The sequence below is a fragment of the Pseudophryne corroboree genome, chromosome 4 (genome assembly GCF_028390025.1).
Source record: "Pseudophryne corroboree isolate aPseCor3 chromosome 4, aPseCor3.hap2, whole genome shotgun sequence".
NCBI classification, from domain to species: domain Eukaryota; kingdom Metazoa; phylum Chordata; class Amphibia; order Anura; family Myobatrachidae; genus Pseudophryne; species Pseudophryne corroboree.
In genome coordinates this window covers 813,839,652-813,855,971 of record NC_086447.1, presented here as the reverse complement: position 1 = coordinate 813,855,971, position 16,320 = coordinate 813,839,652, and the positions used below count along the sequence as shown (strand labels likewise).

Below are 16,320 nucleotides of genomic sequence, written 5' to 3'. Positions count from 1 at the left end.
CACCGGTTGACTTTGAAGCAGAGGTCTTCCTAGGCTCAGAGCATTGTAAATTGCCCTTAGCTCCAGTATATTTATGTGGAGAGAAGTCTCCAGACTTGACCACACTCCTTGGAAATTTCTTCCCTGTGTGACTGCTCCCCAGCCTCTCAGGCTGGCATCCGTGGTCACCAGAACCCAGTCCTGAATGCCGAATGTGCTGCCCTCTAGTAGATGAGCACTCTGCAGCCACCACAGAAGAGACACCCTTGTCCTTGGAGACAGGATTATCCGCTGATGCATCTGAAGATGCGATCCGGACCATTCGTCCAGCAGATCCCACTGAAAAATTCTTGCGTGAAATCTGCCGAATGGAATCGCTTCGTAAGAAGCCACCATTTTTCCCAGGACTCTTGTGCATTGATGCACTGACACTTGGCCTGGTTTTAGGAGGTTTCTGACTAGCTCGGATAACTCCCTGGCTTTCTCCTCTGGGAGAAACACCTTTTTTCTGGACTGTGTCCAGAATCATCCCTAGGAACAGCAGACGTGTCGTCGGAAACAGCTGCGATTTTGGAATATTTAGAATCCACCCGTGCTGTCGTAGAACTACTTGAGATAGTGCTACTCCGACCTCCAACTGTTCTCTGGACCTTGCCCTTATCAGGAGATCGTCCAAGTAAGGGATAAATAAGACGCCTTTTCTTTGAAGAAGGATCATCATTTCGGCCATTACCTTGGTAAAGACCCGGGGTGCCGTGGACAATCCAAACGGCAGCGTCTGAAACTGATAGTGACAGTTCTGTACCACGAACCTGAGGTACCCTTGGTGAGAAGGGCAAATTGGGACATGGAGGTAAGCATCCTTGATGTCCAGGGACACCATATAGTCCCCTTCTTCCTGGTTCTCTATCACTGCTCTGAGTGACTCCATCTTGATTTGAACCTTTGTATGTAAGTGTTCAAAGATTTCAGATTTAGAATAGGTCTCACCGAGCCGTCTGGCTTCAGTACCACAATATAGTGTGGAATAATACTCCTTTCCTTGTTGTAGGAGGGGTACTTTGATTATCACCTGCTGGGAATACAGCTTGTGAATTGTTTCCAATACTGCCTCCCTGTCGGAGGGAGACGTTGGTAAAGCAGACTTCAGGAACCTGCGAGGGGGAGACGTCTCGAACTTCCAATCTGTACCCCTGGGATACTACTTGTAGGATCCAGGGGTCCACTTGCGAGTGAGCCCACTGCGCGCTGAAACTCTTGAGACGACCCCCCACCGCACCTGAGTCCGCTTGTACGGCCCCAGCGTCATGCTGAGGACTTGGCAGAAGCGGTGGAGGGCTTCTGTTCCTGGGAAGGGGCTGCCTGCTGCAGTCTTCTTCCCTTTCCTCTATCCCTGGGCAGATATGACTGGCCTTTTGCCCGCTTGCCCTTATGGGGACGAAAGGACTGAGGCTGAAAAGACGGGTCTTTTTCTTTATACGGCAATACTTCCATGTGCCGTTTGGAATCTGCATCACCTGACCACTGTCGTGTCCATAACCCTCTTCTGGCAGACATGGACATCGCACTTACTCTTGATGCCAGAGTGCAAATATCCCTCTGTGCATCTCGCATATATAGAAATGCATCCTTTAAATGCTCTATAGTCAATAAAATACTGTCCCTGTCAAGGGTATCAATATTTTCAGTCAGGGAATCCGACCAAGCCACCCCAGCGCTGCACATCCAGGCTGAGGCGATCGCTGGTCGCAGTATAACACCAGTATGTGTGTATATACTTTTTAGGATATTTTCCAGCCTCCTATCAGCTGGCTCCTTGAGGGCGGCCGTATCTGGAGACGGTAACGCCACTTGTTTTGATAAGCGTGTGAGCGCCTTATCCACCCTAAGGGGTGTTTCCCAACGCGCCCTAACTTCTGGCGGGAAAGGGTATAACGCCAATAATTTTCTATCAGGGGGAAACCCACGCATCATCACACACTTCATTTAATTTATCTGATTCAGGAAAAACTACAGGTAGTTTTTTCACACCCCACATAATACCCTTTTTTGTGGTACTTGTAGTATCAGAAATATGTAACACTTCCTTCATTGCCCTTAACATGTAACGTGTGGCCCTAATGGAAAATACGTTTGTTTCTTCACCGTCGACACTGGAGTCAGTGTCCGTGTCGACCGACTGAGGTAAATGGGCGTTTTAAAGCCCCTAACGGTGTTTGAGACGCCTGGACAGGTACTAATTGGTTTGCCGGCCGTCTCATGTCGTCAACCGACCTTGCAGCGTGTTGACATTATCACGTAATTCCCTAAATAAGCCATCCATTCCGGTGTCGACTCCCTAGAGAGTGACATCACCATTACAGGCAATTGATCCGCCTCCTCACCAACATCGTCCTCATACATGTCGACACACACGTACCGACACACAGCACACACACAGGGAATGCTCTGATAGAGGACAGGACCCCACTAGCCCTTTGGGGAGACAGAGGGAGAGTTTGCCAGCACACACCAAAACGCTATAATTATACAGGGACAACCTTATATAAGTGTTTTCCCTTATAGCATCTTAATATATAATAATATCGCCAAATAAGTGCCCCCCCTCTCTGTTTTAACCCTGTTTCTGTAGTGCAGTGCAGGGGAGAGCCTGGGAGCCTTCCTAGCAGCGGAGCTGTGTAGGAAAATGGCGCTGTGTGCTGAGGAGAATAGGCCCCGCCCCCTTTTCGGCAGGCTTCTTCTCCCGTTTTTCTGACAACCTGGCAGGGGTTAAATACATCCATATAGCCCCAGAGGCTATATGTGATGTATTTTTAGCCAGCATAGGTACTTTCATTGCTGCCCAGGGCGTCCCCCCCAGCGCCCTGCACCCTCAGTGACCGTTGGTGTGAAGTGTGCTGAGAGCAATGGCGCACAGCTGCAGTGCTGTGCGCTACCTCATGAAGACTGAGAAGTCTTCAGCCGCCGATTTCTGGACCTCTTCTCTCTTCAGCATCTGCAAGGGGGTCGGCGGCGCGGCTCCGGTGACCCATCCAGGCTGTACCTGTGATCGTCCCTCTGGAGCTAGTGTCCACTAGCCTAAGAAGCCAATCCATCCTGCACGCAGATGAGTTCACTTCTTCTCCCCTAAGTCCCTCGTTGCAGTGAGCCTGTTGCCAGCAGGACTCACTGAAAATAAAAAACCTAACAAAACTTTTACTCTAAGCAGCTCTTTAGGAGAGCCACCTAGATTGCACCCTTCTCGGCCGGGCACAAAAACCTAACTGAGGCTTGGAGGAGGGTCATAGGGGGAGGAGCCAGTGCACACCACCTGATCCTAAAGCTTTTACTTTTGTGCCCTGTCTCCTGCGGAGCCGCTATTCCCCATGGTCCTGACGTAGTCCCCAGCATCCATTTAGGACGTCAGAGAAATAGCAATTCAACGCACTAAAATAATGAAGTGCGTTCAGCGCTGGAGATTAAGCTGCTGCACTTATAGCTGTGTCCTCATATAACATTGCTGCAGTTATGCCAAACAGGTCCTCTTGGTGTACCAAGAAAAAGTGATGTGACTAGGAAGCACCAGGAGACTGTGCTGCTTAATTTCATATGTGACACTTGTATATACTGTATGTGTGTGAATGAGTCTGAATCTGTACAGGAAGTGCTATGATGCAGCAACCGCAGCTATTTGCATTGCCAAGTTCCGCTGTGCTTCGTATACAGACTCAGGGGGCAGATGTATTAAGCCTGGAAAAGTGATACAGCAGTGATAAGCGGAAGATGATAATGTTCCAGCCAATCAGCTCCTGTCATTTTACAAATCAGTAATGACTGGCTGGTGCGTTATTACCTAAAGGTGTGTACACACGGTGAGATGCTTGCTATGCCCGATTTGGACTATGCGATTTCCCTTGAACTCCCCCAGAGCCCAGATAGCACAGATTTGACTATCTGTGCTTGAGATTTTGTCTATGTACGATTTTGACTAAGTGCCAGTTTTGACTATACTTTGTACTAGATAGTACACTAGATAGTCAAGATTGACTTGCCTGCACAGTCTATCTAGCCTTGCAATACCAACCCCGCGGGAGAGCGCATCGAGATCGAATAGGTATCACAAGCTGCCTAACACCATGAGATGTTCACTAACTTTCCTTAAGATTTTGACTATGTAGTCAAAATACCGTGTGTACATACCTCTACACTTATCACGGCTTTATCACTTCTCCAGGCTTAATACATCTGCTCCTCAGTTGCACACACATTTACAAGTGTCACATATCAAATTAATCAGCACAGTCTCCTTGTGTATTCTAGTCTTATATTCAGGTAAAAAGACGCATAGAAAAGATGCATTAGCATAGTTGCACGGGACCTGGCAGATCACTCGCCCAAGGCATCTCACGTCATAAATATATATATATATGCTACAGCATTACATAGGCAGTCCACATCGCACTGACATTTTCCTTTGATGACACCGCAACATGAAAGTTTATGAAGTTATGTCCATCCTAGGTGGGTGGCTAGGGTTCCCGGCCACAAACATACACACATCTACCATTATAACATAAAGACATAATCTCTCTCAGCCCCCAGCACACACACTTACGGTTCTCCTAACTTCAGTGCTGCAAAATGCTATGCTTGCTGTGGTCAGGGCAGCAGCAGTAACTTATTGCAGCGAGGGAGCAGACAGACACTTACTTGTGTTTGTTCCTCAGGGAGCAGCTCATGAATGGCTTCATGCATCTTAGCCATTTGCTTGCAGATGTTTCTAAAGCACATTGAGGGAACGGGAGCTTTTACTTCATACTGCAAGGAAAGAAAATTTATCAAGAAACCTTAGATACAGAACACATACACCATGTGGCCAGTTATAATAGGGCATGCTAATATACTGTAAATGACTGCTGACATCGGTGTGATACACGCCATACAGAGGAAGTTGCAGGAATGCCTGAAATCCATCATACTCTACAAGTAGAGCTCAGAGAGCGTTCCTTCTACTGTGAGCGACTCCTACACATTCTCTCATGAACTAAGTCACGCTACCAACAGGCACAGACTATCATGTCCATACACAAAACAGGAATCACTATATAGAAAACTACACTACAAGGCTTTATCGTATGTATAAGAGGGCAAATCGACACCACAAGGCTTTATCGTATATCCATGAGGGGAAGTCTACACCACAAAGCTTTATCGTATGTATAAGAGGGCAAATCTACACCACAAGGCTTTATCGTATGTACAATAGGGCAAAGCTACACCACAAGGCAGATTTACACCACAAGGCTCTATTGTATGTATAAGAGGCCAAAGCTACACCACAAGAATTTATCATATGTACAAGAGGGCAAATCTACACCACAAGGCTTTATCGTATGTACAAGAAGGCAAATCTACCACAAGGCTTTATTGTATGTACAAGTGGGCAAAGCTACACCACAAGGCTTTATCGTATGTACAAGAGGGCAAATCTATACCACAAGGCTTTATCGTATGTACAAGAGGGCAAATCTACACCACAAGGCTTTATCGTATGTACAAGAGGGCAAATCTACACCACAAGGCTTTATCGTATGTACAAGAGGGCAAATCTATACCACAAGGCTTTATCGTATGTACAAGAGGGCAAATCTACACCACAAGGCTTTATCGTATGTACAAGAGGGCAAATCTACACCACAAGGCTTTATCGTATGTACAAGAGGGAAAAGCTACACCACAAGGCTTTATCGTATGTACAAGAGGGCAAATCTACACCACAAGGCTTTATCGTATGTACAAGAGGGCAAATCTACACCACAAGGCTTTATCGTATGTACAAGAGGGCAAATCTACACCACAAGGCTTTATCGTATGTACAAGAGGGAAAAGCTACACCACAAGGCTTTATCGTATGTACAAGAGGGAAAAGCTACACCACAAGGCTTTATCGTATGTACAAGAGGGAAAATCTACACCACAAGGCTTTATCGTATGTACAAGAAGGCAAATCTACCACAAGGCTTTATTGTATGTACAAGAGGGAAAAGCTACACCACAAGGCTTTATCGTATGTACAAGAGGGCAAATCTACACCAAAAGGCTTTATCGTATGTACAAGAGGGCAAATCTACACCACAAGGCTTTATCGTATGTACAAGAGGGAAAAGCTACACCACAAGGCTTTATCGTATGTACAAGAGGGAAAAGCTACACCACAAGGCTTTATCGTATGTACAAGAGGGAAAAGCTACACCACAAGGCTTTATCGTATGTACAAGAGGGAAAAGCTACACCACAAGGCTTTATCGTATGTAAAAGAAGGCAAATCTACCACAAGGCTTTATTGTATGTACAAGTGGGCAAAGCTACACCACAAGGCTTTATCGTATGTACAAGAGGGAAAAGCTACACCACAAGGCTTTATCGTATGTACAAGAGGGCAAATCTATACCACAAGGCTTTATCGTATGTACAAGAGGGCAAATCTACACCACAAGGCTTTATCGTATGTACAAGAGGGCAAATCTACACCACAAGGCTTTATCGTATGTACAAGAGGGAAAAGCTACACCACAAGGCTTTATCGTATGTACAAGAGGGAAAAGCTACACCACAAGGCTTTATCGTATGTACAAGAGGGAAAAGCTACACCACAAGGCTTTATCGTATGTACAAGAGGGAAAAGCTACACCACAAGGCTTTATCGTATGTACAAGAGGGCAAATCTACACCACAAGGCTTTATCGTATGTACAAGAGGGCAAATCTACACCACAAGGCTTTATCGTATGTACAAGAAGGCAAATCTACCACAAGGCTTTATTGTATGTACAAGTGGGCAAAGCTACACCACAAGGCTTTATCGTATGTACAAGAGGGAAAATCTACACCACAAGGCTTTATCGTATGTACAAGAGGGAAAAGCTACACCACAAGGCTTTATCGTATGTACAAGAGGGAAAAGCAACACCACAAGGCTTTATCGTATGTACAAGAGGGAAAAGCTACACCACAAGGCTTTATCGTATGTACAAGAGGTCAAAGCTACACCACAAGGCTTTATCGTATGTACAAGAGGGCAAATCTATACCACAAGGCTTTATCGTATGTACAAGAGGGAAAAGCTACACCACAAGGCTTTATCGTATGTACAAGAGGGAAAAGCTACACCACAAGGCTTTATCGTATGTACAAGAGGGAAAAGCTACACCACAAGGCTTTATCGTATGTACAAGAGGGAAAAGCTACACCACAAGGCTTTATCGTATGTACAAGAGGGCAAATCTATACCACAAGGCTTTATCGTATGTACAAGAGGGCAAATCTACAGCACAAGGCTTTATCGTATGTACAAGAGGGCAAATCTACACCACAAGGCTTTATCGTATGTACAAGAGGGAAAAGCTACACCACAAGGCTTTATCGTATGTACAAGAGGGAAAAGCTACACCACAAGGCTTTATCGTATGTACAAGAGGGCAAATCTATACCACAAGGCTTTATCGTATGTACAAGAGGGCAAATCTACACCACAAGGCTTTATCGTATGTACAAGAGGGCAAATCTACACCACAAGGCTTTATCGTATGTACAAGAGGGAAAAGCTACACCACAAGGCTTTATCGTATGTACAAGAGGGAAAAGCTACACCACAAGGCTTTATCGTATGTACAAGAGGGAAAAGCTACACCACAAGGCTTTATCGTATGTACAAGAGGGAAAAGCTACACCACAAGGCTTTATCGTATGTACAAGAGGGAAAAGCTACACCACAAGGCTTTATCGTATGTACAAGAGGGAAAAGCTACACCACAAGGCTTTATCGTATGTACAAGAGGGCAAATCTATACCACAAGGCTTTATCGTATGTACAAGAGGGCAAATCTACACCACAAGGCTTTATCGTATGTACAAGAGGGCAAATCTACACCACAAGGCTTTATCGTATGTACAAGAGGGAAAAGCTACACCACAAGGCTTTATCGTATGTACAAGAGGGAGAAGCTACACCACAAGGCTTTATCGTATGTACAAGAGGGCAAATCCGCTACAGCTGTTAAAACAGATAATAATGGAGTTAGTAAATCTTGTAATATGTGATACGAAAACCATTAGAGGCCAGGGTTGGCCAATACTTATCACTATCCATTTGCAGGTACCTTTGACAGAAGTCTGTCAAATAAACCATCCATTATGGTCACCAGCTTGGCACAGATCTCTGCTATATGCTCATTATAATCCTGTTAGTAATAAAAAAACAAAAAAAAATTAGCAATGAATTTTTAACATATGATTATACATAATATAAGTGGCCAATACTACAACAAATCACTGGTCTAAGTGCCATCTACACAGTGTAGTTGCAGGCAGCCCCTTCACTCAGGGGCATACTTCCCGAGTACAGTAATGTACTGTGATTACCTTAGTGATGTGGTCAAATTGCCGCAGCATGCTGTACTGCTTGGGCTGCATACGAGCTTCAAAATGTGCCCTAATGACAGGAATGTAGTGTACTATGAGCTGCAGACAGCGGGACGATAGAGCTGGAAGACAAATAACCATGGTCAGTGCATGTTTATTTCTATTATACATACACAGGAGCACTGTCAGACAGCGACTGGAAAACAGTATAACTTTCAATTACTGAAATTACCAATGTTAATATTAGCCTTTATGTATATGGGGACACAAGGGATCCGCAGCACCCAATTACAGAGTACATAAATGACTATGCAAAACAGGAAAACTGGGACATACAGTTGAAGACAATATAGGACAAGTACAGGGTAAATAAACATTGCTACATCAGAAGGCGACACTGAAATAAGTATCAGGGTGGCAGAAATCCAAGGGATTTGGTACCGTCGAATATGGTTTAAGTAAGAGAAGGATTAGCACATGAGGGAGGAGGGCCCTGCTCATGAGAGCTTACATTCTAAAGGGGAGGGGCAAACAGACAGGGGTGACAGAGATGGGGTAGACAGTGAGCGGGGGACAGAGGGTTAGGATGAGAGTTGGCTGGGTTTGGTGAAGAAGTGGGTTTTGAGAGCACTTATGAAGTTTTGTAGAGAAGTGCGAGTCATTTAAAAGGAAAATTCCACATGAACATTAAGTTCAGTAAGATAAAACAGAAAACAAACGCTGGTTTATGGTCTGAGCTATTTTTGCTGGATCCCCAATGAGTCTCATGGCCACACACACTGTACTCCACTTCCTAAACCTGTCACTTGTGTTGTTTTATCAGGGTGTGTGGAAAGTTCACGGGAAATGGGCTCTGGTACTTACTTGCCTTGTTTCAAACAGATGGAGCAAAATAAATGAGGGTAGAGTGTAGTATGGAAACCCGGTGGAGGTGGTCATGACACAGTAGAGGGGAAGTTAAAAAATAAGATTTTAAACCTACCGGTAAATCTTTTTCTCGTAGTCCGTAGAGGATGCTGGGGACTCCGTAAGGACCATGGGGATAGACGGGCTCCGCAGGAGACATGGGCACTTTAAGAAAGACTTTAGGTATGGGTGTGCACTGGCTCCTCCCTCTATGCCCTCCTCCAGACCTCAGTTAGAGAAACTGTGCCCAGAGGAGACGGACAGTACAAGGAAAATAAGATTTTAAACCTACCGGTAAATCTTTTTCTCGTAGTCCGTAGAGGATGCTGGGGGCCCGTCCCAAGTGCGGACTACTTCTGCAAGACTTGTATATAGTTTTGCTTACATAAGGGTTATGTTTTAGTTTTCATCGGTCTCCGACTGATGCTATGTTGTTTTTTCATACTGTTATTTGGTTAGTTTATCACAAGTTATACGGTGTGATTGGTGTGGCTGGTATGAATCTTGCCCTTGGTTTAACAAAAAATCCTTTCTCTTACGTCCTAGAGGATGCTGGGGACTCCGTAAGGACCGTGGGGATTATACCAAAGCTCCCAAACGGGCGGGAGAGTGCGGATGACTCTGCAGCACCGATTGAGCAAACAGGAGATCCTCCTCAGCCAGGGTATCAAACTTATAGAACTTTGCAAAGGTGTTTGAACCCGACCAAGTAGCAGCTCGGCACAGCTGTAGTGCCGAGACCCCTCGGGCAGCCGACCAATACGAGCCCAGCTTCCTAGTAGAATAGCCCTGGACCGATTTTGGTAACGGCAATCCAGCCGTCGCATGTGCCTGCTGAATCGTGTTAAAGATCTAGCGAGCGGGGGCGTGGCCTAGACGAGCATGGAGTAGCACCTGAACTGTGCAGCTCTCCTGCCGTTACATCCTGAAATACTATCCTTTATTCCCCCCCAGGGTCTGATATTATACCCAACGCTGCATGAACACCCTCTACCCACATGGAGTGAATCTGGACCGGATCCCGTGCTTCCTCTGTCTCCTGCAGCCCTACTCACTCGGAGGGCCCTGCCCGGCGCTGAGGCCGTCGCCGCGCGCTCACCGCGGACCGGAAGTTCGGCTCCCGTGCACCGCTGAGACCCGCGTGTTCCTGGAGGGGAGAGGAAGCGATCGCCCGCCGTCCTGGAGTGCCTGCTGGGGAACGCGAGAGGGGTCTGTGGCGCCTGGAGAGCAGCACGCAAAACACCGCCACATACCCGTGCCGCCCTGAGAACCGGAAGTTCGGCTCCGGCTCTCCACCGCTGACCGCGCCTTTGGGGAAGGGAGAGAGGGGAGTTTGGCTGCTGCACTGTCAGCCTGCTGGGGCGACCCGGGACGCCCTTGAGCCTGACTGCACCATTATACACCGCCGCAGACCTGGGGGACCGGAAGTGCGGCTCCCGTGATCGCTGCAGCCATCCGAGACCCCTGAGTGGGGCTGTGCTGCACTACCCTCAGGAACATTCTGGGGAGCCTGGAGGACCGCTCTGACCACACCAAGCTGCTGGCTGCTGCGCCCACTGACCTGGCCATTCACCCATCCTGACTGGAAAAGAAAGACAGGTACTTTCCGATACGGGACAGTGAATCTGTGGGGGCCCGCCTGGGTTGGTTGCTAACCTGTACCCCTCCCCCCTATCCTCCTGTTGCACATCCCTGGCTGAACGTCCCGAATCTTATCCTGCCTGGAAGCCTACAGTAGGGGCCATATATATTTACTCCACGGCTCTGATCTGGGGGGACGCTGCTTAACTCCCTGCTCCATCGGGCGGTCAGGCGGCATCACATCAGGAGGCTCTGACCCTGCTGCTCAGAAATATATACCTACACCATCCCCTGCTTCTCTTTCCATTATATATATCCGGCTGGAGACTGCTGGTTTACCATTGTGTAACTCCTGAGTTACTACTCTAGTACGGTCTGGAGGCGAACCTGCTTGGTTCACCATAACTCTCTCATATAAGTGCTGCAACTCCCTGTGGGGTACCTATAACGAATACTATGGGGAAGACTTCTCAGGCTGCGGCCAAGCTTGAAAAATACGCTAGAAACCCTCCCGCGCAAGTTAAGAGAACGGGGGGGTCGCGGGATGGATCCTCTCCCCCCTCCCCGGCTACAAGTGCGGGCTCCGGCCCTCCAGAGACCTCAGAGGATGCTCTCCAAAGGGTACTGGACGCAGTAAATGCCAGCGAAGGCAGACTGGCTGAAAAGATCACCCAGGTGCAATCAGATCTATCCTTGATTCATCAGGATCTACAACGAGTTAGAGAGAGAGTGGGGGAGGCGGAAACCCGCATTTCTACTGTCGAAGACACTGTGGCTCCGCTTGGCCGACGCACCACTGCCCTTGAATCACAGATGTCGGAGGTGCAGAAAAAATTGACCGACATGGAGGGGCGCCTGAGACGAAATAACATTCGGTTCGTGGGCTTGCCGGAAAAGGAGGAGGGAGATGCACCTGAGCAGTTTTTGGAGAAATGGCTTACAGATTTCTTTGGGCCGGATGCTTTTACATCACATTACGCGGTGGAACGAGCACATAGAATCCCTATGCGGCCGTTACCTCCGGGGGCCCCTCCCCGTACATTTATAGCTAAATTCCTCCACTTCAAGGATCGGGACAAGGTACTCACCCTGGCACGCACCAAGGGCCCACTTAAGTGGAATGGTACCCGGATCTCTGTATTTCCTGATTTTGCGGTTGACGTCCAGAAGGAGAGAGCCCAGTTCCTTCCAATTAAGAGACGTCTCCGGGAGCTTAATCTCCCTTATGCTATGCTTTTTCCTTCAAAGTTGAGGGTGGTCGCAGGAGGAGAGACTAAATTTTTTTTGACCCCGAGGGAGGCGGCGACGTGGCTTGACGGGCAGTTCCCGGCAGGGCGCCCCCTGTCAAATGATTGAATGTTGAAACTGTCCGTTGGCTGGGCTGTGATTTATGTCATTGAGTATTTGTGTATACAGCTAATGTATTAATGTTTGTTGACTTTTTCCTACTAGGTCATCGATACAGCTGTTATTGGTAATATACTAAATGCTGCACTTGATATCCGGTCCTTACATGGTCGGAGGTCGGGTGCTTATCTGGTCCTGGGGGGGGTTAGGTTATGGCGGGGGAGCAACGCCTGCTTGCGACCGCTGTATTTTTTGTCCTCTTTACTAGTTGTTTAGTTGTGGGGAGGGGGGTTTTTTTTGGGATTAGGTATGCCACAGTTCGGGCCGGTATACAGGGTGGGGGGGTGTATGGGGGAGAAGGGAGGATTTATTGGGTGGTTGTTGTATAAGCATTGCTGTGGCGACATGTTTAGAGAAATTTTTTGCAGGCGGTTATTCTTCTATCTATTTCAGATATTTTCAATGTTGTGGACACATCTAGCACTTGGTGCTATTATGTATTATGGCATCACCTAGTCTAAAAATCTTATCCTGGAATGTGCGAGGCCTTAATGACAAAGTTAAGAGGGCCCTGGTGCTTCGGCAGATTAGGCAGTACTCCGCAGATGTCGTTTGTCTTATGGAGACGCACCTGGAGGGAGCCAAAGTTCTATCTCTTAAAAAGCCATGGATTGGGTGGCTATATCATTCCACTCATACCTCCCATTCCAGGGGCGTCTCCGTTCTGATCCGAAGATCTCTCCCATTTGTTTTAGACCAGGTCCAGGTAGATCAGTGGGGACGGTACGTTTTTCTTAAATGTCAAATAAACTCCATGTCTTTATTATTATTGGCTATTTACATACCTCCACCGTACTCCCCGGAGGTTTTACGCAAGGCTGCTGAGTTTATGTCCCTTTACCCCAATACTCCCACCGTCTGCACTGGGGACTTTAATAATGTCATGGATCATAGAGTGGATAGCTTCAGCACCAGTGCTGCTGTACCTCGCCCACGTCCGGGTAATTTTGCTCTGCTAGTGGAGGGTATGGGTTTGGTGGACGTCTGGAGGGTGCGGCATCCAGCTGCTCGACAGTTCTCCTGCTTTTCCCCTATCTACTCCTCATTTTCTAGGATAGACATGTCCCTGGTCTCCCCCTGTTTAGTTCCCAAGATTGTTGATATCCAGTACGTAACTAGAGGAATCTCTGACCACTCACCAGTACTGTTGAATTTGGATACTGGGGGAGCCCGGGGACAGTTGTTTTGGAAACTCAACTCATTCTGGCTTTCACAGATGGGCACTGGAGCGGAGCTTGAGCTTGCTTGGCGGGAGTTTTTGGAGCTGAATGGGGGTACTGCTGGACCAGCAATTCTCTGGGACGCATTTAAAGCATTTATACGTGGTTCCCTAATTAGACGGATTGCTACTTTAAAAAATGGCTACAAACGCCAAGAAATGGAACTTGAGGCTTCATGTAGGTCCCTAGAAATCCAATATTTGCAAGATGGGTTGGATGCCTCCAAGGACGCATGGTTGCTTGCGCAGTCCAAATGGAGGTGCTGTCTATCTGATAAAGCCAAATACCGTTTGATGTATGCCCAACACTCTTATTATGCTACGGGCGATAGACCTGGTACTTATCTAGCATATTTAGCAGCGGCAGATAGATCCTCTAATAATGTCCTTGCGATAGACGGAGATGATGGTGTAACTTATGTAAAGACCCCGGAAATAGCAGACCAATTTGTTGCTTATTATAAAAATCTGTATAGTACGAGACTGTCGGCTGACTCGGCGGAAATAAATGATTATCTTGTTGGTTTACCATTGCCTTCGCTCTCTAATGTGGCGGTTGAATTCCTGGACTCCCCTTTGTCATTGACGGAGATTGAAACAGCCATCAAATCATTTCCTGGAGGCAAGGCACCAGGGTTAGATGGAATTCCTATTGAGCTATATAAGAAACATATTGATTTTTATGGCCCTAGATTACTTGATCTGTTCAATGACCTGTTGGAGTTGGGGTCGCTGCCGGATTCTATGACTGAGGCTTTGATAATAGTGCTATTGAAACCGGATAAGAACCCAGAGCGGGTAGATTCATATAGACCTATTTCGCTACTTACAACTGACATCAAGGTGTTAGCAAAGATCCTGGCACTTAGACTCAACTCCGTTATCACCCAAATTATACACACAGATCAGACAGGTTTCGTACCGGGGCGGTCCACTCTAACTAACCTTAGGCGTTTGTTTACGCACCTACAGGCCCCTCGCGAGGACGCCGACACTTCTGTGATAGTGTCTCTCGACGCTGCTAAAGCTTTTGATTCAGTGGAGTGGGCGTTCTTGTGGGGGTCTATGGCCCGCTTCGGTATAGGACCACGCTTTATAAGGTGGGTCAAGTTACTTTACTCCGCACCATCAGCCAGGGTCTCGATAAATGGATTCACCTCCTCTGCATTCCCTCTGGCTAGGGGTACAAGACAGGGCTGCCCACTATCCCCTATCCTTTTTGCCATAGCAGTGGAACCCTTGGCGTGCTTGCTGCGTTCTGACTTGCGAGTGGGGGGGTTCCGGGTGGGCCCCACCACGGACAAGATTGCTTTATACGCGGATGATATTCTGCTGTTCATATCAGACTATTGCAATACCATGCCGCACGTGTTGCGTATTATAGACACTTATGGCGGGTATTCTGGCTTGTCCATAAATTGGGATAAGTCCTGCATAATGCCCTTTAAGGGTACTTGTCCTGGGGCTCCGCCTGTGACCCTACCTCTACGCTGGGTGGACTCATTCAAGTACTTGGGAATCTGGGTCACAAATAATCCTTCTCAATACTTTCCCCTAAACATAAAACCTCACATGGACTATTTGCACTCCCGTATTGCGGTCTGGGGGACTCTACCTCTAACTATAACGGGTAGAATTAATTTAGTGAAAATGGTGGCCCTGCCTAAGTTGCTATATGCGCTACAGCACTCCCCTGTATATCTCCCATTAAAAACCTTTAGGAGAATAGATAGTCTTCTGTCCTCTATCGTATGGTCTAAACGACGAGTCAGAATAAAATTAGATACCCTCACGCGCCCACGTGACTCTGGAGGACTGGGCCTCCCTAAATTCAGATTATATTACTTAGCGGCACAAATGGTACATATTAGTAAGTGGTTACATGACCCTGGTAGAGATGAATTAATCTCCCGAATTCTCTATATAACAGATCGGAACTGCACCCCATTACAACTACTGCTGAGTGACAATGTATCGCTACTTAATCTTCCAGTTGTCAAGCAAGCAATTATGGTATGGAGACAGGCGCATAAGTTGCTACATGGAGAGGGTTGGGATCCGGAGACGCCTCTAGCCCATGCACAATCTCTTGGGGAGCTTGCATCGTTACAGATGAGGGAGGTATGGAGTAGCCGGGGAGTGCAGTCTCTTGGGCAATTGTATCATATGGGTGTATTTAAGTCTTTCCAACAATTGCAGGAGAATTACAATATTCCTACCTTCTATTTTTATCGATATCTACAACTCCGTCATGCTTGCCAAACTCAATTTGCGAACGCTCCCCTGCTGTTCCGGGACACACCAGTAAGGGAACTATTTGATAAGCTTCAAAATTGTACTATCTCCATATTCTATTCGGCTCTATTACGTACCTATCATTGTGAGACCCTTCTTTCTCTTAAATCTAAATGGGAAAATGATCTGGGGCCCATATCTAATGATACCTGGGAAGATGCACTGGGTGCCTCTAGATTGGCGACCACAGCGGTCCGTTACCAACAGGTGCATCTGTTTGTTTTACATAGAGTCTATATTACCCCTGAGAGGTTAATGAGATTCGGAGGAAGAATGGATTCTAAATGCCCCAAGTGTACTCTAGATGGGGGCACCTTCTGGCACATGATTTGGTCCTGTAGGATAGTTAATACCTTCTGGCAAGATGTACTCAAGATTATGGTCTCCACTGGTATACCTGCGGATGTACTGACCCCCCCTGTATGTGTGTTGGCGGTGGTGGATGAGGAGTTGCTGGATGCCCCCTCCAGGCGTTACGTTATCAACTTGTGTGCTCTGGCACAGGTTTCTATAGCCCGATCGTGGATGGCACCT

At 47.1% G+C, this 16,320-nt stretch overlaps 1 protein-coding gene across 3 annotated transcripts in view; it reads right to left on the bottom strand.

The window, feature by feature from the left end:
• The window catches only part of VPS54 (VPS54 subunit of GARP complex), a 243,712-nt gene that overhangs the window by 15,323 nt on the left and 212,069 nt on the right, over positions 1–16,320 (bottom strand). For all 3 annotated transcript variants that reach the window (XM_063918442.1, XM_063918445.1, XM_063918444.1), the window contains 3 exons: positions 8,379–8,500; positions 8,117–8,197; positions 4,669–4,776 (listed from right to left, as the gene is read on the bottom strand). In XM_063918442.1, coding sequence (XP_063774512.1) covers positions 4,669–4,776; positions 8,117–8,197; positions 8,379–8,500 — 311 coding nt within the window. The remainder of the gene's footprint in view (positions 1–4,668; positions 4,777–8,116; positions 8,198–8,378; positions 8,501–16,320) is intronic.